The sequence below is a fragment of the Xyrauchen texanus genome, chromosome 35, assembly GCF_025860055.1.
Source record: "Xyrauchen texanus isolate HMW12.3.18 chromosome 35, RBS_HiC_50CHRs, whole genome shotgun sequence".
In the NCBI taxonomy this organism is placed as follows: Eukaryota; Metazoa; Chordata; class Actinopteri; order Cypriniformes; family Catostomidae; genus Xyrauchen; species Xyrauchen texanus.
The window spans coordinates 32607383-32631773 of NC_068310.1; the positions used below are offsets into that span (position 1 = coordinate 32607383).

At 37.4% G+C, this 24391-nt stretch overlaps 3 protein-coding genes across 4 annotated transcripts in view; all 3 read right to left on the reverse strand.

The window, feature by feature from the left end:
• Positions 1 to 4113, reverse strand: part of LOC127628814 (homeodomain-interacting protein kinase 1-like) — a 30216-nt gene extending 26103 nt beyond the window's left edge. The window contains exons 1-2 of the mRNA XM_052105725.1: positions 3872 to 4113; positions 1698 to 2425 (exon numbers count right to left, since the gene is read on the reverse strand). Of these exons, the coding sequence (XP_051961685.1) occupies positions 1698 to 2423 (726 nt within the window). The 5' untranslated portion in view covers positions 2424 to 2425; positions 3872 to 4113. The remainder of the gene's footprint in view (positions 1 to 1697; positions 2426 to 3871) is intronic.
• Positions 4114 to 5769: 1656 nt separating this feature from the next.
• On the reverse strand, positions 5770 to 16846 carry LOC127628823 (ubiquitin-conjugating enzyme E2 J2-like). 2 transcript variants are annotated; one of them, XM_052105737.1, is made up of 8 exons: positions 16680 to 16846; positions 16348 to 16391; positions 15932 to 16062; positions 12027 to 12067; positions 11838 to 11940; positions 8949 to 9087; positions 8415 to 8495; positions 5770 to 8009 (listed from the first exon to the last, which is right to left on the reverse strand). In XM_052105737.1, the coding sequence occupies exons 3-8, from the start codon at positions 16060 to 16062 to the stop codon at positions 7743 to 7745; spliced, it is 762 nt and encodes a 253-aa protein (XP_051961697.1). In that variant the 5' UTR covers positions 16348 to 16391; positions 16680 to 16846; the 3' UTR covers positions 5770 to 7742. The 2 variants fall into 2 exon arrangements, with proteins under 2 accessions (XP_051961697.1, XP_051961696.1); XM_052105736.1 differs by lacking the exon at positions 16348 to 16391 and having other exon boundaries at positions 5771 to 8009.
• A 3419-nt stretch (positions 16847 to 20265) lies between these two features.
• Positions 20266 to 24391, reverse strand: part of LOC127628828 (arf-GAP with coiled-coil, ANK repeat and PH domain-containing protein 3-like) — a 92846-nt gene continuing 88720 nt past the window's right edge. The window contains exon 25 of the mRNA XM_052105743.1: positions 20266 to 20372. Coding sequence (XP_051961703.1) covers positions 20266 to 20372 — 107 coding nt within the window. The remainder of the gene's footprint in view (positions 20373 to 24391) is intronic.

Sequence of the window (24391 nt, forward strand, 5' to 3'; positions counted from 1 at the left end):
TTTAGTACAGTGAACTCATTGTCATGTTCAAGAAACCAATTTGAAATGATTCGAGCTTTGTGACATGGTGCATTATCCTGCTGGAAGTAGCCATCAGAGGATGGGTACATGGTGGCCATAAAGGGATGGACATGGTCAGAAACAATGCTCAGGTAGGCCGTGGCATTTAAACGATGCCCAATTGGCACTAAGGGGCCTAAAGTGTGCCAAGAAAACATCCCCCACACCATTACACCACCACCACCAGCCTGCACAGTGGTAACAAGGCATGATGGATCCATGTTCTCATTCTGTTTACGCCAAATTCTGACTCTACCATCTGAATGTCTCAACAGAAATCGAGACTCATCAGACCAGGCAACATTTTTCCAGTCTTCAACTGTCCAATTTTGGTGAGCTCTTGCAAATTGTAGCCTCTTTTTCCTATTTGTAGTGGAGATGAGTGGTACCCGGTGGGGTCTTCTGCTGTTGTAGCCCATCCGCCTCAAGGTTGTGCGTGTTGGGGCTTCACAAATGCTTTGCTGCATACCTCGGTTGTAACGAGTGGTTATTTCAGGCAAAGTTGCTCTTCTATCAGCTTGAATCAGTCGGCCCATTCTCCTCTGACCTCTAGCATCAACAAGGCATTTTCAGCCCACAGGACTGCCGCATACTGGATGTTTTTCCCTTTTCACACCATTCTTTGTAAACCCTAGAAATGGTTGTGCGTGAAAATCCCAGTAACTGAGCAGATTGTGAAATACTCAGACCGGCCCGTCTGGCACCAACAACCATGCCACGCTCAAAATTGCTTAAATCACCTTTCTTTCCCATTCTGACATTTAGTTTGGAGTTCAGGAGATTGTCTTGACCAGGACCACACTCCTAAATGCATTGAAGCAACTGCCATGTGATTGGTTGATCAGATAATTGCATTAATGAGAAATTGAACAGGTGTTCCTAATAATCCTTTAGGTGAGTGTAAATACATAGTTATCTTTAAATATTTTAAAATTATATATATATAAAATTTTAATTATTCAGATAATTAAAATGCATTACATTATTGTGGCAGAAGAGTTCATCATAAGGCCATATAAAATACAATGGCTTTAGAATACAATGTATTGTTTACTACCATATTATTGATCATAAGTCAATCATTGGCACACAGTTCACAGCAATCCATTTCACAAGTGAATAGGTCAATCAGTTGGAGATTTATTATGAGGGCTTGTTTAAGGACTCGTCAATGCACACCTGTGTCAGACATGCTTGTGTAGCATCTCGGGTGCGTTGTGTCATAAATATAAAATGTTTAGGTCACTGTGTCAAGTTAAATATAGTTTAATACTCAATCTTTAAACACATCTTGAGATCCCTTAGTTTGCATTTGTCAAGTGTTTTGAACGCATGAATGTAACGCATATTTGTGTTGTTCTGCCTACTAAAGTGTTTTCTTCACTGTTTAAACTGTGCGTTGCACATACTGCTGAAATTTCAATTACTGCCCTCTGGAGTAAACAGGTGGCACTACAAGCTTGCATTTCTCAGGAATCTTCCTTATTGCGGTCCAGGGGCATTGCGATTAATTGCGTAATTTTTTTTAACACGTTATTTTTTTGTCAAATTAATTGCACTGAATTAACACAGCCCTAGTTTTGATGTTGTTAATAGCCAGACAAAAGTTTATTTCCTTGCACAAATCAAGAACTTGCCTCTATTTGACCCTGACGGGCATATGACGGGTGATTCTTCAGAATCTTAATGGCCATGATCTCATTGGTTCCACGCTTCCAGCATTTCGCCACCTGTCCAAATGTTCCACGTCCAAGAAACTCCAGCACCTCATAACTATTAGAGACAGAGCAAAGGATCTCATGTTGGACCAGTTGGTAGTCACCCTCGCTGTGAGAGTTGCTGCTTTTGGTGGTGGAGGTGGAATGAGCGATGGACTGAGCCGTAGCTTTGCCTCCAGCAACACGATTGGGCAGCACAGGCGCCGAAAGCTCCTCTAAGATCTGCACGCTGTCACTGCTGTCCACCTCCTCAATTTTACGCTTCAGATTGCCTGGTTTATGGTCGCTCTCGTAAGTCAGAGAGGCGGAGCCTGCATCTTTACCACACCTACTAGATGTAGATGATGAGGAGGAGGAGAATGAAGGCTCTGGGATGCTGCCGGTGCTATCCGCAGCACGTACCTTCGTCTGTTCGCGTGAACTTCCTGAAGGAAAGAGCAGGTTGGAGGAGTTGTAATTGGGGTTGAAGCCAGATGTAGAGAGAGAGGAGCTATTTGTCTGGTTTGGGCTCTTCTGGTAGAAGCTGCTTTCTTCTGATTGGCTGCTTATGTTCCATGCATGGTTTTCCACCTTGAGTTTTTTGGAGCGGGAGGGGCCACTGGATGATATGGAAGGTGAGGAAAATGATTGGAGTTGTGAGGACATGCCTAAAAGGGAAAAAAGATATATATCAGCATTTCACCTATGTTTCGGGTTTAACATAAGTCAAGCTCAATTGAGATATTATATTGATTAAAACAAAAACTGATTTTGACTCGTTCATTTAAAATGATGCAAAAATCGCTGTTTCAGTAAGGCACTTCCAATGGAAATTAATGGGGTCTGGCCATAAACATTATAATACACAGTTTAAAAAATATATAGTAACGAAACAAACACTGTACCTGTTGACAAACAAACAAAAACACTAGAGAGCTCCAAACCGAAGCAGCCATCATATCTGCAGCGCAATCTTGAAACGTATTCTCAGATTAAGATTAATTTTCCATCTGGTTAATTCCATGTGGAGTTATTCCTTTTCATACACACTTGAAGACATATAAGTCATCACTCAAAGGGCCCGTGACCATATATATTCTTCTAAGTGTTTCTACCCTTAGGGTATGAAGCTAGGTAGTGCTGCATGATGGGACTCCGTTCTCCATAGCGTTCATTGCAATGTCAAGTGAACTGAATTGAGTCTCTGGTTACTCATGTAACCTCGGTTCCCTGAGATGAAGGGAATGAGACGTTGCAAAACTTGGCTGCACTACTACTTCAGAGTTTTGAGGTTCGAGCATGCGTTCTTGTCCTTGATGTTTGAGCGCCCGCTTATAGGGCAAACGCGCGCTTAAAGGGGCGGGGCTCAAACATAATTTCCAATCATAAGATTGTCATGGTGATACAAGAGCTTCAACTAGGTTGTGGAAAAGGAATTCCCCATTGCGTTCATTGCAATGTCTCGTTCCCTTTATCTCAGGGAACCGAGGTTACACGGGTAACCAGAGACGTTAACATACACTATGACTTAACTAACATTAACAACAAACAATTGTTTTTATTACCTAACATTAACAAAGATGAATAAACGCATTGTTTATGATACCTCATGTATTTACTAATGTTAACGAATGGAACCTTACTATAGAGTGCTATCTTAATATTTAATCTATGTAGTACAGCAAGCTCAGAAAAAAAAAGTTTGCTGCCATAGCAACGGCTGTAGCTAGGTGATCCAGTGTGGTTGCTATAGAAATGGTTGTAGCCAGTTCATAGGGAGGTGGTTGTCATAGCAATGGTTGCTACTTTGTAAAAGAGAGGTGTGACCGCGTCAAATGTTTCATCAAAACTCATTAACGTTCAGTGTAATTGCAAGTTATCTGAAGACTACAACAAGTCCACCTTGCTGAAGGATCTGCCTAAGACTTAACGGGTTGCATTTTCATACGATAACAGTTATATAGCTTGTGAAATCATCCAAAATTTGCTTTGCAAACATTAGAAGTAAACATATTTCGTGATAAACACCACCTGAAATCATGTATGAATTGCGCGCATGTTGCAACACTCGTACAATATTTACCGTCTTTGTGCAATGCAAAATTGCAACTCACCTGCTGTATGCTGAATTCCTCAGCTGAGATTTGACACTTGTTCCTCATCTCCTGTTAGCCCCCATTGTTTTTTTCCCACTCCCCCTTATGATTATATTCGGCCTTGAAAACTCTGCATTATTCGCGCAGACGCATTTTCAGAGGCCGATATTATTAGGCATATTCCAAAACGGCGTCAACATCATCATTATACATTATTATTCTGCGAGGCCAGCGCACAGAAATATGGAAGATGGAGAGGAATGTAGGACACCATTTCCGGGCCGTGAGGTAGGGCTCTGATTGGTCAGACGCACGTCACGTGACGCATAAATTAGCCCTGTAAGCTGCTGTGAAGTTTGTCAACAACACTCTTATAGAAATCTTGTTAAAAACATCTCTTACATTTTTTTTTGTTTAAATATGACAAATATAAGTTTAAGGAAATAATCGCTCTTGCAAGGGATAGTTTACACAATTTAAATTGTACTGCCATTGCATCTTTTTTTCCAAACCATTGAAGTAAATGGTGAGTGAAGCTTTACCTAACATCGCCTTTCATGTTCCATGGAAGACTAGAGCTGTGTCCCAAATGACACACTGACTATATACAGTTTCACTACTGAACCATCTAGTGTATACTTTTAAGTGAAGTACTGTTCCAAGATGGAACACTAAAGCCATGTTCCAAATGACACTCTATACACTAACAATATACAATTTCATACACGTGTAGTGTATGAATTTTAAAAGTGTAGTATCGTTCCACACTTGACAGTTTTTACTTTTCAGAAGCAGCCGCTGTTAAACAGCAGACGGAAGTGACGTTTCAAATGTTTGAGATGTGTTGCCGCTATCTTAGGCGCGTTAGCCAACCTCAGGGTACAACATTTGTATCACAAACAACATATATTTTCACACAGCGTGGTAAAGCATTCAACTAACATTTGGAAGATGCGTTCTTAATTGAATTTTCACTAGTTGCTACATTCATTTACAGTTGTTTTGTCAGACCAGCAAAGCAGCCATGTAACTCCACCCCTTCCGCTATGTACAGCAAGCCCCGAGCACTGAAGTGCATGAAGTTTTCAACATTGCACACTGCGTGTTAGCACAGTTGAAGTAGTGCATCATCTGTGTACTAATAGTACTTTGCAGCATTTTCAGTGTAAACGTACTACTCAAGCTACTTACATTACAAAATGAAGTAGAATTGTGCGGAAGGGTGCGGGTTACACCATACTGTCGTTGTTTTACTACACGGAAGCATTCACCCTTTTAGCTGACCGAAGTGATATTTCAAATGCATGTGATGTGTTGCATTTAGCTTTAATCGCATTTTACAAACCAGAGACTATTTAACATTTCTATTAAAATGAATGGGAGAAATTGGAACCCGCAAATGGCCAAATTATGTAGAAAAGACGAACCAATCACCTTTTAGATACAGACATCACTAGTCCGCAGTGCTTTAGGTTGTTCCTAGCAGGGTCCTCAGCCTGACTTGCATTGAAAACAACTTTGGCCAAGCTCAGTTCAACACATCTCAAATATAGTAAATATTTACACACATTGTGGGGCGATGGTTCTGCATTCAACTTACATTTGTAAGGTGCCAGCTTCTCTGAAGTCTTGCTTACCTGTACATTCACCATTTGTGAGCAGCAAGTGCTGAAATGCATGAACATTCCACATAATTTGTTTTTTTCCGGTTGAAGTTCATCATACAAGTAATCGTAATAGAACTACAAAATGGCGTAGAATAGTACAGAATTATGCGACTTGGGACACACCCAGAACGACTTTGAAACAACATAAGGGTGAGTAAATAATGACATGCTTTTCATTTTCGCAGGGAAATGAACCTTTTAAGAAAAAATAAGCATTTTGTTTTTATTTATTCTTTGCATGTTTTGAAGAAAAAAAAAAAAAACAGCATCTATGGTGGCTGAGAAGTGCAAAACAGACCAACAGCCCCCAGAACAAAGCGCAATAAATCACAAAATGACAAACCTTAGAACATTACACCAAATAAAAAAAAAGAAGAATGACCATTTTTGGGGGAGTTTTTTTGTTATTTCGTTCTGATTTGGTTATTTTAATCCACTGTGGTGGCACCACACTATTGAGTATATTATAGTAACTAATGTTCCTCGATGACTACCATTTTAAAGTAACATGACATTTAAATGCTGCTCGAAAAATATCTTGAACACCCCATGATATTACCATGATATCATGTCCAAAAACATGGTAATACTTTGATATACACATACAAACACCCAACAGATGTATCAATGATTAAGTAACTTGGAATATTGTGAAGGTGGCGTAGTGGGCTAAAGCACTGAACTGTTATTCAGAAGGTTGCTGGTTCCATCCCAACAGCCACCACCATTGTGTCCTTGAGCAAGGCACTTAACTCCAGGTTGCTCCGGGGGGGACTGTCCCTGTAATAAGGGCTCTGTAAGTCGCTTTGGATAAAAGTGTCTGCCAAATGCATAAATGTAAATGAATATTGATCATTAATTTGAGCGTCAGTATCTTCAAGAATCTATGAGCCAAATTAAAAAGTTCTTAAATGCAGGTACACCTTAAACTTGGTGTTAAAGGGTAGAATCACACATGACCGCTTTCTTTAACAGAATATTGTTTATTCAAAATGTAAACACAACATGACCATCTCTGATATCGATCAACATTGTTCATGGAGGTGCCAAAAGTTCTATTATTTGGGACAAAACACTTCAATTGGGGGGCAAGTTATCAAATGACCAGACCATTCAACATTCACTCCGAAAAGTAAAGGTTGATAAGACTGTTCTAACTCAGAAAGAGATGTTCAGCAGTGCATGTAGGTCTCAGCAAACTAGGCTTTGACTTGCAAGTTAAGGAATCGATTATTTGTGCAATTCACTGATTTTGAGGAAGTAATTCAGTTTTTCTACAGAATACATCCTCTTTTTACAGTACAAAAGGAAATGGTCAAATTTTTTTTATGCACTTAAATGTACAATCTCCTACCTTTAAGAAATTAAATGGATATTAATTTTGATTTATTGAAAATTATTGCATAACTAACAAACCCTTAAAAAAAGTTAAGTGCTTTGTATCGTGAAAGCCAAGTTGACAATCCTACATATTGCACAAAAACATAAATTATAGTGTTACATGGCCTGAACAAATGTTGATAATGTTTTTTGCTTCTGGCCGACGGCGACCCCTCTGAAATAATTAAAGTTAATGTACACTTGGAGCGCCGCATCACAGACACACAAAACTAATGACAAGTAATTAATTTCACGCCGCTTCTTTCATGTCCTAACTGGTTGTTATAGCTGGCGTAGCGCAAGCAAGCACAAATTCATTTAAGAATAAATTTCCATAGGTAAAGCATGTGTACAGTCGAGCCATTTCCATTACATAAAATGGTTTGTGTTCTCGGTCACAGCAAATGGTGTTAATTTTGAGGAATGATTGGACCACAATTTTTTCATTTAATCTTCCACATAAAAACAGGTCAGCATTTTAAAATCTTCAGATCAACGAGAAATGCAGAAACAGACGTTGATTAAAACAAAGAGGCCTTAAAAAGCCAATTCGGATGATCAATGCATGGTCACACATGGGATTGGGTCCTTTGGGAATAGGGTAAGGTAGAAAATGTGAGTTTTTAAATTTCCTTACATATTAACAAAGCCATCAATTCATGTGAACTTGACCTTTGAGTGGTTCTCACCACTGAGGAAATCACAGAGCTCTCAATTTTGAATACGGGACTGCTTCGTTTTATTTGGTTGTAAGAAAACCTTTTGACTTCTCGCTACCTATTTTGATCGTAAGAACAGCTCCACCCTTTCGTCCCTCCCGACATAATTTCTCATTGGGTGATTCACTCCTGCGCGATGCTCCGCAGAACGTATTTAACCGTGTAGGCGAAGGCGGCGAAGCCAACGATGACAAACAAGTTGGCGAGCGCTCCACCCAGAAGTCCATGGTTTCGGTTGACCTGGTGGAGGTCGGGTGGGTGGGCCGCCCCTGGGAGCAGATGCCCATTTTGTGCGTGGTGAGCTTCACCATCTGGCACCACGTCAGGGAGAGGCAGAGATTGAGAACGGATCCGGATCTCCTCTTGCATGCGCTGCTTCAGCTTGATTTCCTGTTCGGTGGGAGGAAATAGGAACAGGTATTTAAAGGAATTTTTAATTATACTCATCTGTTCCAAGTTCTCATCTGTGGAGGAAAAGATGAGAATTTTTTTTATGGTGAACTATTTCTTTAATGTGTACAATGCTTACATCTTGAGACTGTAATTTTCTAACAGTGTGTATCTTAATGTCAATGGATTGGCCCCATTCAGTTCCATTGTGTCTTCCTGTAATTGCATTTGTTTTTTTAAATAAATGAGGGGTGAGTCAAAATATATATATTTCTGGTTATCAACATTATGCCACAAATGCTGTACACTGCACTTAACTTGTATTGAACCCGGAACATTCCTTTCATACATTTGTTGAAATAATGCGTTAACTGCTTGAAAGTGGAAGTCTTGCATAATACTTACTTCAACAACATCTGGAAACAGTTCGCAAAAGACTTTGTCCTTGATGTTGAATGCAAGGCTCTGGGAGGCCAGCTGTCTTTTCTTTGTAGAGAAAAATAAATAAAATAATTTCAGGTTTGTAGTTCAATCATCTCTCTTAAAGGGATAGTTCAACCAAACAGAAAATTCTGTCATTTATTCACCCCCACTTCACCCTTTTTTTTTTTTAAACATGGAACACACAAGAAGATTTAGCAGAATGTCAAGACGCTACTCTTTTCTGTACAACAAATGAAGATGGTGATTTATACTGTCAAGCTCCAAAAAGGCAAGTTACATCATCTTTATATCACCAGCTATACTTAGTGTATGGAAAAGGATGGCCTGGACATACTGCAAATGAACTCCTTCAATTTTCCATGTAAAAACAAAAACAAAATGAAAAAAAAAAAAAACAACATAAGGATGATTAATAATTGACGACAGAATTTTCATTTTTGGGTGAATTATTCCTTAGGCACAGAGGTCGAAGACATTACACAATGTGATACTCACTGTGAAGTCAGAGGTCTCGATACTGCCGAGGGTTGGGCCTTTTTCAACCATGAAGCTCAGGAGACCGTTTAAGATGGTGGAGACAGACCATGCAGGGTTCCATGTGTCGGGGTGAAAATCTGTGATGGAAAGACATAACCTGAAAGAGAAAGGAAAAGTAAGGGGCTGTACAGACTGAAAGTGTTCTCCGCACTAAAAAAAGTAAAGACTGTGAATAGACAATGAATAGAACATAACAGAACACTGTTTCCCAAGCTTTTTAACAGTTAAAAATCTTTTTGCCTTGACAACCAGTCAAAAAAAAAAAAAAAAAAAATCCATCAAGTGCATGTTTACATAGCAAAACATTTGAAAATGTTAGAGGTGGATGGCATGTTAGAGGTTGACTGAAATTGGATTTTGACGAGACCGATAACTAGGACAACTGATTAATCGGCCGATAGACATTTATTACATATATTTACATTTATGGATTTGGCAGACGCTTTTATCCAAAGCGACTTACAGTGCATTTATTACAGGGACAATCCCCCCGGAGCAACCTGGAGTTAAGTGCCTTACTCAAGGACACAATGGTGGTGGCTGTGGGGCACCAGTTATGTGCTTAGACCACCACTACACCACCACGCCAGTTTTTTTTAAATCGATAAATTGAGTATTAATAAAGTTACTAAATCTTTCCTTACTTAGTCAAAATCAACATGAACCCAACAATCAATAAAGACGGATATATCAGTTTTACAGATTAATCTGTGGCGATAGTTGCACGATTATCAAAAAAAATTTGTTTTATTATTCCTCCAGAGGATTCTGCAGTTAAAACTAGAACCGATTGCAATTTTCTTGGCCAATTTCGATTTTTTGCAAGTGTGACCTGCCGATACCGATTTTTTTACGATTCCGATTTTCTTTCTAAGAACTATTATTGACCACATATATAAAAACAAAATCTACCTTTCTTCAATGCTAAATTTTATTTTCATAATAAAATAAATGATTAAACATTACAATTTCCCCCAAACTGCACTAAGTTACAGGATCTTCTCTCACTTAAACAACTCTCAAAATAAAGTGCTCTGTGACTAGAAAGAGGTAGAAATAACAATTAACTGCAAATGAGTTGCTTTATATAACAGATGTCATTTTCCACTATTTTTATAAATGGACCTTTTTCTCTTTATTATTCATCTAACAAAACAATTCCAAAGATCTGAAAAACTGAAGTGTCCAATACGCTCAACTTACGTTAGATGTCCAAATATCAGTTGTAAAACTGAGGACTACTTCGGGAACAGCTTGCATACCTGTCAACACTCCCGTTTTTCCCAGGAGTCTCACATTTTGTTATTTCTCCCCAAAAAATTCCCGTAATTTGTATGGCCCAAACCACGTTATATGAATAATCACATCAATATAGTATTCCAAGGTGGTCCAGTTGCCAGATCTTGAATGAAACGCATCCTACTCATACAATCGACACATACACATTACAAATCATTTATGACCTCAATCTGGCAACCTACAACCCAATTCCGCTGTTGATATCTGCGCAGGCAGTAGACGTGGGATGTTAAATCAAGCATCACTGGTAGAGGGGAGGAGAAGACTCAGCTGGTGCTGAGGCGAAAAAAACAGAATATACATGTACATTTAACAACAGCTGGATGGAAGAATTGAATTTCATATCCCGAAGCCATATCGACAATACCCACGCCTTTTGCAATGTGTGTCGCACTGATTTTAATATCGGACACGGTGGGAAAAATTACGTTAAATCACAACGGCACAATTTGTATGTATTTAGCCTGCCTCTGCCATCCAGCACCCCCTTCCCCTCTCCCGGATTTGTGTACCCAAATGTTGACAGATAACACAGGCTGCGTGTGTGACATGACACGAGATTAAACAACTCAGGCAATGCAAAGTCGGAAAGTACCTCATACTCTGTATCGAGGAAATTTATCAGATTTCTGAAGCCTCTGTCCTCAACTATAGAGAACAGCTGGTCATCCAGGGCCATGAATTACATAATTTTCCTCGTAATTGCTTTGGTCTTTTCGCTGCTCATTCCAAGGAATGATAGGAGAGGCTGCTGACTTGTGGCTGGCTCAGAGCTCTGGCTAGCTTTAGCCGCTTTCACTTTTTAGCTTCTTTTTTAAAATGGGCATTTTCAGCTGGGTGATGGTGTTATAAACGTCTAATTAGGTTTGTTGATCCGAAAGTTATTGTGGTGGTTCCCCCACGGTTTACTTTGGCCTTACAATTATTACACATTTCGAACTTTATGTATTCTTCACTCACACAGTGAAGATCTCCCACGCCAATGACATGTTTACGTGCTGCTGTGACGTTATTGCCTGCACCGCTGGAGACACACATCTCATCCATAATCTGGTAAATATATAAGCTTAATGTGGAAAATACTTAAATTAACATACAGCGCTGTAACAAAGCCAAGTGTACAGAAATAAGAAAGTGCATTTCGAGCTTGTTTGTTGTTAAACGATGATTTGCTGCATAAAACGGGACTTTTCAGGTTATTACTGGGATTTTGGTTGCACAATAAACTGCATCTGGGATTTTATTCATTTTGGAGCCTTTATGTCTGCCAATCATAGTAAGGAAAGACTAGGAACAATTTATAACATTCTATAAATCAATTAAAAAAATTCTAGGTCAATTATTCGGTTATCTACCTTTTCCACCACCATAGTTAATCGGCAAAATCCACTATCGGACAATCTCTAATATAAATATAGGCTCACCAGAAACAGTTTTTCCAACAGAAGGGTTGACCTTCATAGCACATATTACCTCTTTTAACATATTACTTCAATAAAGATCTTAATAAAAACAATTTTTAAAAGACAAGACAACTTTTTTGCTTACCTGGCATTACATTTAAATCTGCCGTTGGGTGTGATCATGTATATGCTCGGGGGTTTGAAGGGGAATTCCCGTGGGAAAATGAGTTTGCCATGATAATATCCACCTGTGAAAGAGACGGGTCAAATGTAAGCATAAATTTGGCAATTTTAAAAGGGGAACAGCAAATGTGAAAATAAGGGGGGGGGTAACCTTCATATGGAGTCTTCTCAGGTCCACGAACTAGATAATGCCTGAAAAACAAGGTAATCAATTGAGGGGTGTGCTTACCTGCTGGAGCGATATGATTAGAGCTATTAAAATGCAGTCTTTAATAAATGAAAGCTATAACCAGCGTTTAAAGGATAGTTCACCAAAATTTAAAATTCTGCCATCATCATTTACTACTTTCACAATGCTTTTTCCAAAGCTTGACAGTCCGTGGTCACTGTTTGCTTTCATAGAATGGAAAAAGGCAGCCTCAACACACTTTGAAATATGTCCTATTGTTTTCCATGGATGAAAGGGTGTCATAATGGCTTTAGAATAACATGGGAGAGTAATTGATGACCATTTAAAAGTTTGGGGTGAACAGTTTCTTTAATGTAGACCATATCCTGAGTTAAAAGGTTAGTTCACCCAAAAAAGCATTTACTCACTAGGGCTGGGTATTGATACAGATTTCCTGATTCAATCTGATTCACAAGCACTCGATTTGACTCAGATTCAATATTGATTAATATGTCTGTAATCAGCCCCTTTAAATGAGCGCATGTTAATGAGAAAGGACTCAAATGGCTTTACCTCATCTTTGTGATGATTAGAATTAAATGTTTTTTTTGTAGTACATTATTCAATGACAAATGGGTTGCGTGGATCTCGTCCTTGAACGCACATTAATGCAGTTTTACACAGGACGCGGTCACTGCACTTCCCCTATACATTTTCAATGAGATAGAGGTGGCAGTCGAAACGAGAATCCTGCCGCTTTGATGTGCACGACTGCTTGGGTGATGAAGATACAAATATTTTATCTTTCCCAGGCTGCCGCTTGCCACTGACCAATCAAAGCTGATTTTATTCACAACCAATCCAACGATACCTAGCTTTTATGTAGTCAAAAACAACATGGAGACGAATATACTCGCTGTTGCTGAATTTCCTGAGCTATATAACGTTTCTTTGACCATTTATAGAGACATTAATAGGAAAACAGCCTCATGGAAAGCTGTGAGTGGACGAGTCAGTGTACCAGGTGAAAACAGACTACAGAAACATGTATAGCTTATGTTTTGAAGATAGATGACTGTGCAATGTATACAAATAGGCCATGGACCATATACTTACATTTTCTCTTCTGCATACAATTGCCCAGGCAGGGTAATTGATTTGTCGATTTTGAATGTTTATTTGTAGCCCTCCCATTTTAATTATTGATGTGATGTTATTAATACTATACCAATAAAGATATGAAGAAACATGCAGCCTGTTTCTATAGTCATAAAATAAATGCAGAACTCATAAAATGTGGAGACAGGTGGCAAGACGCCATCATTATTTATAATTACATTGTTTAGCCTTGATATTATAGTTTTACATTACTATAAAAAATAGCTTACATTTACATTTATTCATTTGGCAGACGCTTTTATCCAAAGCGACTTACAAAAGAGGAAAACATAAGCGAATCATCTTAAGGAGACAGTGGTACGAAAAGTGCCATACTACAAAGTTTCACTAACATCAGAATAGTTATATATTTATATTATAATATTTATAGTATAATATTTATAGTTATAAAACCTTTTATGAAAAAATAAGTGGCATTTTATTTAAGTGCAATCACTTACATGAAAACGAACACAATGTTTAAGTAATCGCCTTATTGACGCAGTAACTGAGTTGAAGCAGTGGGTGACATTATTGCACTTCTACTGGCACATTTCGCACCACTTCTCGTGTGAATACAAAATGCCTGTACAAACAAGAAGTTGCAAGATCGCAAGCAAAGCCTGCCGCCCACTGCGTCGTTTAAAACTGACTTTTACTCTCAACACGCTGTGAAAGGATCTCGCTGCTGAACAGTTCACGATTAAACTACACAATTACTGGTGAGTGAAATGTAAACATTTACCAGTCAGTTGACAAATATATTCACTTTAGTAACAGCACAAAATTTGGTCACAAATGTGAGTGATTTACTTTCATTGCAGTGGAGGGTTGCGCACCAAGCGAAAGATCGATCTTGGGATTTAAGAATCAATATCGAGATCGTTCAAATGAAGATTGCGACGCATCGGAAAAAATATATTTTTACCCACCCCATTACCCACCCTTATGCCATCCAAGCATGATCACAAATTGAGATTTTTAGAAGACTATCTCAGCTCACCTGTAGATCCTTATAATGCAAGTGAATTGTGATCAGCACTTGAACCTCCAAAAAGACAATCGTAGTAAAAGTAATCCATATGATTCCAGTGGTTAATTTAATGTTGTCTATCATATCATTGCATCTCTTTGAGTGAGAAACAGATTTACTTCCGGTCACTTTCAAATGCACGTTGTTAAGGGGATCTGGTTCACGTTGCCTCTCATATGACGCAAGTGTGCTGGCATGTTCACGCGAAACTGCAGCTCAATGCCAGCGTGTTTACATCACACAGAAGGCTGCGTGAACTAGGGATGTCAATTTTCAGAATTGATCATCTTGGAAATTAACGATCAAATAATTGATAACGTCAATCAAATTTAAATGAATACACTTAAACGCAAGTATTAGCATTTCCCTCTGAGAATATTACTAGTTCAGTGTTTTTAAATACATTTAGACTATGTTTGGTACAAATTTGTGATTTGGTTTAATTACTGTTAATGAATCACTGTTAAGAATAACTTCTATCTTAAGATATATCACTTGTATACATATTTGAGTTAATTAAAACTTCACGTTGTGGATGTTGGTACATTTCAGACCTTTGTACTTGTTTTTTGTATTAGAAATTAAGTCAATCACACTGTGTGTAACACAGCACATAACACACACTACAGCTTCTCTGGTGCTGGTGAGAGGTCAGCTAAATGCTTTTGTGCTTTCCCAGCAATCACTGACGTAATTGTAGGTTGGGATGAAACAAGGAGATCAACAGTGCTTGTTGACATGTTGTAATTTCAAGGTGTGTTTTTAAGCCCGCTTCATCGCTGATCAGTGAGACACTTTTTCTGTGAAGCGGATAAAGGCCCATGTATACTTTCTTTTTCTGCATTCCTGCTCGGGTTGTGCCTGGCCAACCATGTTGTCTCTCTTAGTATAATCTTCTGACCACCAGCAAATACGAATGTGTTCAACATATGCCCACTATAGCTGCTTTGTGATACTCTTTTAGTCCAGTCAGTGGCCGGCACATGCGCTGACGATGCAAGCAGAAGAGGACAACATCCTCGGGTCAAGAACATCTGGGCCGCATGGGGATTGTGCTGATGACAAAGTTTGTATCACTCATACTGTGTGCGAAGCGATCAGCAACACAGACAACCATAGTGACTGCATAGACAGCCTTAGACATGCACAGGTGACTGCATAGACAGCCTTACCAACGTCTGCTGTCATGATTACTGAAAGCATTTGTCCTGAAATTAATCAATGATTGATAAGCTTAATCGATCAACTTATTTACGACAATTAAATGCTTTTTAATTAATCACCAACATCCCTAGGGTGTACTGGATCCCCTCGTGAACGTGCCTTGGAGAGCAACCGGAAACAATTATAGTGAAAAGGACTTAAAATGTATCTGTTTCTCTCCCAAAGTGATCGTATTGCTTTAGAAGACATTAATTTAACCACGGCATTCGAACGGATTACCTTTACTATGATTGTCTGTACTTTTTGGGGCTTTAAAGTGCTGATCGCAATCCACTTGCAATGTATGGATTTACAGAGCTCAGATATTCTTCTAGGAATCTTTGCATGTGTTCTGCTGAACAAAGAAAGTCATAAACATCTGGGATGGCATGAGGGTAAGTACATGATGATAGATCTTTCATTTTGGGTGAACTATCCCTTTAAAAGGAGAATAATGCTAATCCAATTTTGTTGTGGACAAAATCAAGTGCACCATTCCAAAATGTTTGATGGGAGCGGTTCTGCACAGATGTAGGGGACCGGATCTTTCTTGATTCGCAGGTAGTCCTGTTTTAACCTCTGTGTTGCTGTGGTTGGGGCCCTCTTGTTTAAGTTGTTGCTCATCTGTGAAATCACATGTCAATTACGCAAGAGAAACTACACACTTCCTGTTATTACATGTAACAGACATACAGACAGACAAAGAGATAGATAGATAGATCTACTAGGATCAAGTTGACATTAATGCAAACAATATTGTTATGACTGTTATTATATTAAGCAGATAACCTGACTTACAAGTATTAGTTTCAAATTGATAAAAAAAAAATGTTTTTACCCCAATGCCTTTTCTTTAAACTTGACTGTGTATATTTAATTATACAACAGCAACTACAAAGAGATACTCACGGAAATTGCCAGTACAGTGTTGTGAAGTCAAATAACACAGATACCTATGGTGGCACATGTGTTTTTTAGACGCATTGACACCATAACATTGAGCAACTGATGTATATAAGACAGTCTGGGGCCATATAAGACGATATGTCACATTATTAGCGAACCTTAGAGCGGACACATGGCCTGTTTCAAAACCTAGTGAGTTGCCTACGTAGACAACGCCGTCGTTTTTCATAAGAAGCCATCTATTGTTCCCAAAGATGATGTCAACATAGGGAGCTCACTAGTTTTGTCACACAGCCATGGACAGTAAACGAGGATTTTGAACGGTTCAGTCTCACCTCTTTCAACGCCTTCCACGGGACCGACCTGGGCCAAATTGGGATGATATTTTGATCTCCTTTCGTTTCAGTTAGAATACACCCTTGAAAAAATATCAAAAACAACAAAAATGTAGCTCTTCGGCTGAGGCGAAATTGTCATCTATACCCCATGCCAATATGGCTGCTGCAACACCAGGAAGTGAAGATGTGCTGCGCTGCTTTTCAAAATAAAAGTCTGAAAAATGTAATATATTACATGAAGGTTATTTATATAGATATATATTATAACAAATATATATATATATATATATATATATATATATATATATATATATATATATATATATATATATATATATATATATATATATATATATACACACAGATATCATCTTGTAAGTTATTGAATACATCTTTATAGTGCACACAACCAGTGTCTTGCGACTCTTTTCACCAGTTCTGTTGTGATGAGCTCTGCACAGCACACGACAACAAACCCAGCGCGAGAGGGTCATGAACAAATGATTCTTTTGAACCGGGCCTTTTTCATGACACACCCGAAAAGAACTGAAGGTGTGAACTCAGGAGCTCATGTTAACAGTTTGAATCTGAGTCACATTCTCAGCGAATCATCCATCAGTGTGTTCACACCTGGGAGAGCAAACATATTAAAATAAGAGTCCCATGTGTATTTCGTGCTTCTTTATAATGAAAAGTCCTGCACCATATACAGTATACAGTATATGAAATCCAGCTTTGGACACTTAGAACAATAGAAGGACTCTTACACGACTATCACACAAGGCACAAACATTCAGAGAAGGAAACACACTACTATATGCATACTTTGCTTTATGTAAATATCTGCTTATGTAGATTATGAAGGCCAGTACTAAATAAAAAAATAAAATAAATCCCTTATATTTCTATAAATTATGAAAGGGTTGTGAACATTGATGAGACAAAACGGGAATGCAAACCTATCTTCTCAACTATATATACTGTTCATTAAACCTCTGATTAATGGATTATCACTTAGGCCTATCAGCTTTCTTCCTTTTCTTCTTCTTTCTGTCTTGTTTCTGAACAACAATCTAAATCGAGCAATTACATGTTTTGGTGACTAAAAGCAGTCATTAGGCTCCTTAATGTTTCAGTTAAAGAGCCAATGGCTCCCAAGTAATTTTTTTGTCTGGAGCCCTATACATACAGTGCATAGATTTTAGACATTACATTTATTTGTTTGTGTGTTTTTTGTTATACGAGTCTAATTTGTATGAAATATAATTTACAGTATGTTTGAACATACACTAAAAGGTTATTTCACCCAAACTAACATCTATTTTTGTTCCATGGAAGAAACATGAGGGTGAATAAATGACTGGGTGAACTATCCCTTTAACTTATGATCTCTAGCAGGGCTCAACATTAAATATTGGTATGTGCTTGTCTTTGGTAATTAACTTGTCCGAGTAAAAAAAGTTACTTGTCCAGAAAGAAATTTTTTTTTTTTTTTGCTGCTGTGTTTTCTAAAATAAGCAGTAAAAATTGCTGTTTAATGTTAACAAAATGTATTCAAATTCTAACGAATCCTGAGAAAGTACCCTGTTTATTTAATACTGTATATGGGTTGTTGACAAATAACATAACCGTAATTTTTAAAACAAATTGAGTCAGGTGTAAGGAAAATATGATACTACTTTATACTTGATGTTTGTACGACCTGACATTTTAGTTATTTAATAAAATAAAAAAATGGATGTGTACAAAATGTTTGGTATGTTCAAAAACACATGAAACCAATATAAATATATAGTATAGTATTACAGTAGTTCTAAGATTAAAAACAAAAATATATATATTTTTAGATTATGTATATTTTCTATTTTCATTATGGAGAACCTTATTTTTGACTGACACATGTATTTTAAAAACATAATATATCTTAATATTATAGTATATTACCATTTTATTTTTATGTTTGAAAAGTCCCGGTTCTCCCTATGGCCAGTCTGCCCTGTGTCTTTAAGCATCATATAACAAAAAATTATGTTTATAATAATAATAATAATAATATATAATATTAAAATAACTTTAAAGTGCTACCTGGATTTACATGCACGTAATCTTCTGTTAATTCAACAACTTCCACATCAATATGTTAACGCTTATGTATGGTGTAAAGCGGAGCCGAAACAACGCACGCTCGGTCCCCAATCAGCCTGAAGGCGGCCGGTGACGACAGTTTGAGAGAGAGAATGACAGGCAGCTGCTCTGTGTGTTTCGTTTATGTCTTCATTAAACTATTATTTATATTCTCGTCTCCTTCTTTCCGGGTTACGGTACCAATGTAAAGGGATTCATGGAAAGGAGGAGGTGAGAACCGGCTTGGCAATATAAATAATAGTTTAATGAAGAAATAAACGAAAAACACACGAGCATAAACACACAGAACAGCCATTCTCTCTCGAACTGTTGTCACCGGCCGCCTTTATCCCTCGCGCGCCTACCGGGCGTGCGCTGTTCCGGCCACGCCCTCCTCCGCTCTACAAAACGTATACAGGTATTTTTATTACACAAACGTGAAAATGTGTGAACATATGATAAACATGTTTTACAGTGGTAAAAACAATAAAGACAATCACAATTATTTCCGATTATTCTATGGAAATGATGGTGTTTATAATTGTCTATCATTTTATCCCCGATTTGTATTACAATTAAAATATTAATATTAAATATTATCTTGCATATATTAAAAAACATTTTTATACAATAGTTTATTCTCATGCATTCTCAGGTTCACACGACATCATTTTGCATTGTTACAAAATACCATTATTTTAAGATATATTATCAATTTACATTAAAAGGACAATATACAATATCTGCATTTGAATTTGCAACGATTTATAATGACAACTGATGAAAGATCACAACAAATATAGACTACACCAGCATAGTCAATACAGAAAAGTACATTCATCACTACAGCAAAATTAAAAGAGAGAAAATCATTTCTAAAAATTACAAAATCGCTGCAGATTCTCCAAAGACAACATTTGGGGAAAAAAACATTCCCATTATTCCAAGTACTTTGATATGTAAAACAGAAAAACAATCAGGGTTGTATATGTTTAACTATAAAGCATGGTACTTGTATTGCATGTAATGATAAATGGGTTAGAACGTATGCATGACCTTTTGATTATATATGTTTGAACAGAAATGAAGGAGTATATCATATAAGTTTTGATATGAGACCATTTAGTGCTTTAAGTGCTTATTACTTTCAACAGCTAAAGTTGGAAAAACAAAAGGAAGTAAGCAAATAGGGGGATTAGTCCAGCTGACCCCATACAGCCATATAAAAACATCCTTTAAATCATTACAAATATAAAAATGACATCATAATTATTGTCTGAAATCCTTCACACTCCTTTCCACTTAAGAGATCAATTATAGTCAAAGTGTCTTCTGCTCCTGCTCGGTTGGAGTTTCCCGGAGTTAATCATTCAAACTCTAGATTACAAAGAAAGAACATTTGTTTCATATTTATAATCCATTAATGTAACAATACAGATGATTAATGGACATCAAGCAGCTACCTGAATGAGTGACGGAAATGAATACTCCTCCGTTTCAATTTCTCAGGATTGTGTGATGCCATATGAGAAAACTCTCGGAAAATGTCCAGGTATGTGGTGTCACCTAAAATAGGATCAAACACAGTGGTGCTTATGTGGCTATTTAAAATGCACTGACGCACATGTAATGAGCATGTATGCTTTCACATACAGACAGTTAAAACAAATCAGTTATCTAATGTTAGTAGAGAAGTTAAGCTTGTTTGCTTAAGTGTGTTTCTAAACTGGCATTATAAAGGCTATTCATATAACTGCGTTTTTGGCATGTTGAAATGCACTTGCCACGTTTCACGAATAGGGCACAAATTGGGCCTGACAGTTATTATGATTATTTATTCTTATAAATGGACAGGGAATGGAGGTGCTCAACCTTCAGAAAATATAGTTTGTCAATCTCAAGTGGTCAAATTAAATATTATATGAGCTATTTTATTTTAGATTGCATTTATACAAAAAAAAAAGCACTTCATCTGAATTGATAATGTTACATCTAGCATGTAAAAAAAAAAAATAACCAAAGTAAACCCTATTTGTGGGTAAGTGCCACTTGTTCTTCAAAAGATTTAGATAAAGAATTAAAGGGGCAGCAACGGCACTGTAGCTTATGAATCGCCCCTTTAAAAATGAACCCAACTGCACCTCCTTTTAGCCTGGTCTCTAAATCATTGTGCCATTGGGTCTTTGTACTGTTTTGGTTACCATAGTAACAACGTAAACTATGGAGAGAACAAAAAGAGAGGGTTTGAACACTTTTCTAAAGGGTGTGAATTTCTCATGCATCATTTAAAACTAAGCGAATGTCCCTGTCTTTCCAGGAAGGGGTGCTTGTGCGTACTGACTAGTGTCTCTGGAAGTAGACTCATAGACCTCTATTCTAAGTGTATTTCTGTAGACATTTTTATTTATTTTTTTTTTAAATGAGGTTGAATTATGTTCTGTAGTACACAACAAATGCTGTCAATGGAGTTTAGTTTGTATTTAACTCTATATATGCATTTAAAAGTGACGAGGTGAATAAAAAAAAACAGTTAACGCAATGACCATTTAATATTTACATTAATATTATACTGTAAGATTTTTTCCACTGCAATAAGAACTTTCAGCATATCTACCGGTACTAGAAAACGTTCAGCAGTGAAAGTGAGTTCATTAGTGTGCTGCTAGTTAAAGCAGATAGTTTTATAAAAGTGCATACTAACTGAGCAGAACACTCCAGAGAAGGAAGAGGCAAGAGAAGGCAAGCACAAGCAGTTAGTAATTCAGTCACATTGTTCATTTATTTTCATTATTAATTTCTATTTAAGAGGACAACAGATAAAAGGGCAGAGATGCCAGGAAAAAGATCAAAATAAGTGGCTAAACTAAAGTGGTTTTAGTTTACAGAAGAATGAGTTATACAATATTCAAACACATTTTACAAATCACAGCGTGACAGAAAAGAAACGTACAGAAAAGGTTGAACGGAATATTGAAAGCAAGCAGCAGAAAAGCTTTCGCACCACTACAGTCACGATCTTGATGATTTCTCGTCACACAGTATTTAAAAAATATTAGTTAGATTATCTTTTTATTTTAAATAAGAGGATGCTTTTGATTGCATTTTTCAGAGGATTCGACTGGAATATTTACTATCGTTCATTGTATCGCTTTCTATATTCACAAAAGTAATGTTCCAGTGTGATATACTGTACAAACATAATACAGAAAGTGCTACAACTTCATTGGCCAGGGACACAATGACCTTTCACCCCAAATGTTTACTGTCCTGTATTTAGGGGTGGGACAGTCTTGTATGCGTCACAAGCTACAGATATTTATAATATTTATAAATCACCCCTCTACAAGTGCTATATGTTTGATTGGTTTCCTCCTATATGAACATTTCTGTTGTCTTTGGTTGGGACTTTGAGACACAGTGAGCGCTAGGCAAGTGTTAATCCTGATGGCATTGGACAGCTGATTCCATTCAATGATTTCTAAATGAATAGTTCACGCAAAAATGAAAATTGCCATCATTTACTCACCCTCGAGTAGTTCCAAACCCAGAAGAAACAGGGTCAGATGGGTTTGGATGAACTTCACGGTAAGTAAATGATGACAGAAATCTAATTTTGGGGTGAACTAAATCTTTAGAAGCGAGTAGTTTATTTGTAAATACAGTACCGGATAAATGAAAGTTATTTAAAATTTATTTTAGGATTTACACATTTCAATTTCGAGTAATCATTACAAAAGAAATGTAAAAAAACCCCAACTATTTTCATTTAGTTAAAAATCACACCATTCAGTTTAATGGCATTTTATTAAGAAATTCAAATGTGTAAATCATAAAAATATGCATAAATCAAAACACATATGTTTTTCTTTTTAATAAACTGGATCGTGTCTCTCTGTATATCTACGGTAGCAATGCAATTAAGCATTTAATGCAGAGTTTGAAACGGCGTTCGGTTGAAAATGGTCAAATAAAAGTATAATAAGTTACAAATATACAATCTGTTATTTCGATAAAATCAAAATAGAAAAACACAGACTATGTCTTTGCACTACTGCTCTAGGCAGTCCTCGTAGAAGCATAAAAATCCAGTTTGAGGCATTTTCTATACCGTCATCCAAAAGTAAGCAAATAAAAACAACAGTGGAGTTCAGAAAAAGTGCATAACAGTGGCATTAAAGTTGACGTACATCATATTTTTGGTTAGTAGATTTGTAGTTAATTTCAACAAAGACATTTTCTACATTGTTAACATAATAATATTCACAGTTTTATGATCCCAGTTTCTTTAAGTCATGCATTTGCAAGCGCAAAACCTTTTTAGGCCTTGTTTAAACCATATACAAAATGTACAAAAGATGCCATCAGAACACTGCTCGGATAGATGAAGACACAGCTGCCTATCATACTGTATAATATCATTTTGACTATAAGTCAACAGAATCATAGCGCACCCAAAGGTTTGTAGCTTTTGTGTTTAAGTATAAGAGTTCAACAGTTTTAAGCTTCTTAGGACACAGTCAGTGTGATTGGTCCCTGGTGACTACTGCAGAAATGCCCCTTAGATACAATAAACATCTTGACTGCTTAAACACAGTAGCATCTCACTCTAGTAGGGTAATCCCATATCACAAATGACATCGAAACACTGCAAGATTTCTTATTTGGCTGGCTGCACCACAGTTTGCTAAATCAGTAACCACAATGATGTGTAACCCTGAACATACTGTATATTGTCTTGAAATGGGTAGCACCACTGTTTGCGAGGCGAAACTATGGTAAGCAGTCGATCATACGTGTGGCTTTTAAAAGTTAAAGGAATAATTTACCCAAAGATGATAATTCTCTCAACACTTACTAAACTTTATGTCAAGTATATAGTGAAAAATTAGTTACATTTTGGTCTGTTCGCACCCAAAACCGATCGTATCGCTTCAGAAGACATGGATTAAACCACTTGAGTCCTTTATGCTGGCTTTATGTCCTTTTTGGAGATTGAAAGTTTTGGACCCCATTGACTGGCATTGTATGGACAAAAACACTGAAATGAAACTCATATGACCAAAGAATTCATACGAATTTGGGACGGCATAACGGTGAGTAAATGAGAATGATCATTTATGGGTGAACTATTCCTTAGCCAAGTGTACACTACACGACTCAAGATCGTCACCTTTGATGTTTTCCGTCAGCAACTAGTCGGCGATAAAAGTGTCAGATCGTAGATCATGCTCGTGGCAAAGGGGTTTAAAGTGCGCAAACACCTTAGACCGCTACCGCTATGTGCAGACAGGATTTCAAACCTGTATGAAATCTGGCCGATGAGTCCTCAGGTGTGCGCACTGTTCTGACGAGCCCGTTCTGTGTGTTTCGCTTTCTGTCCAAATCAATGCAAAAAAGTCCGCCCTTCGTTCATGTTGTCTGTTGACATGCTATCATGAATAAACTCTGTTTGGTATGTGCGCAAGTTTGTGAGCGAACAAATTTCGAGAGCGAAACGCAGTTCAGTCGGGATGTATGGCCTTGTAACTGACATAGATAGTCTGCGATCAGTCGTATAGTATGTGCTCCAACATGACCAAAAACAA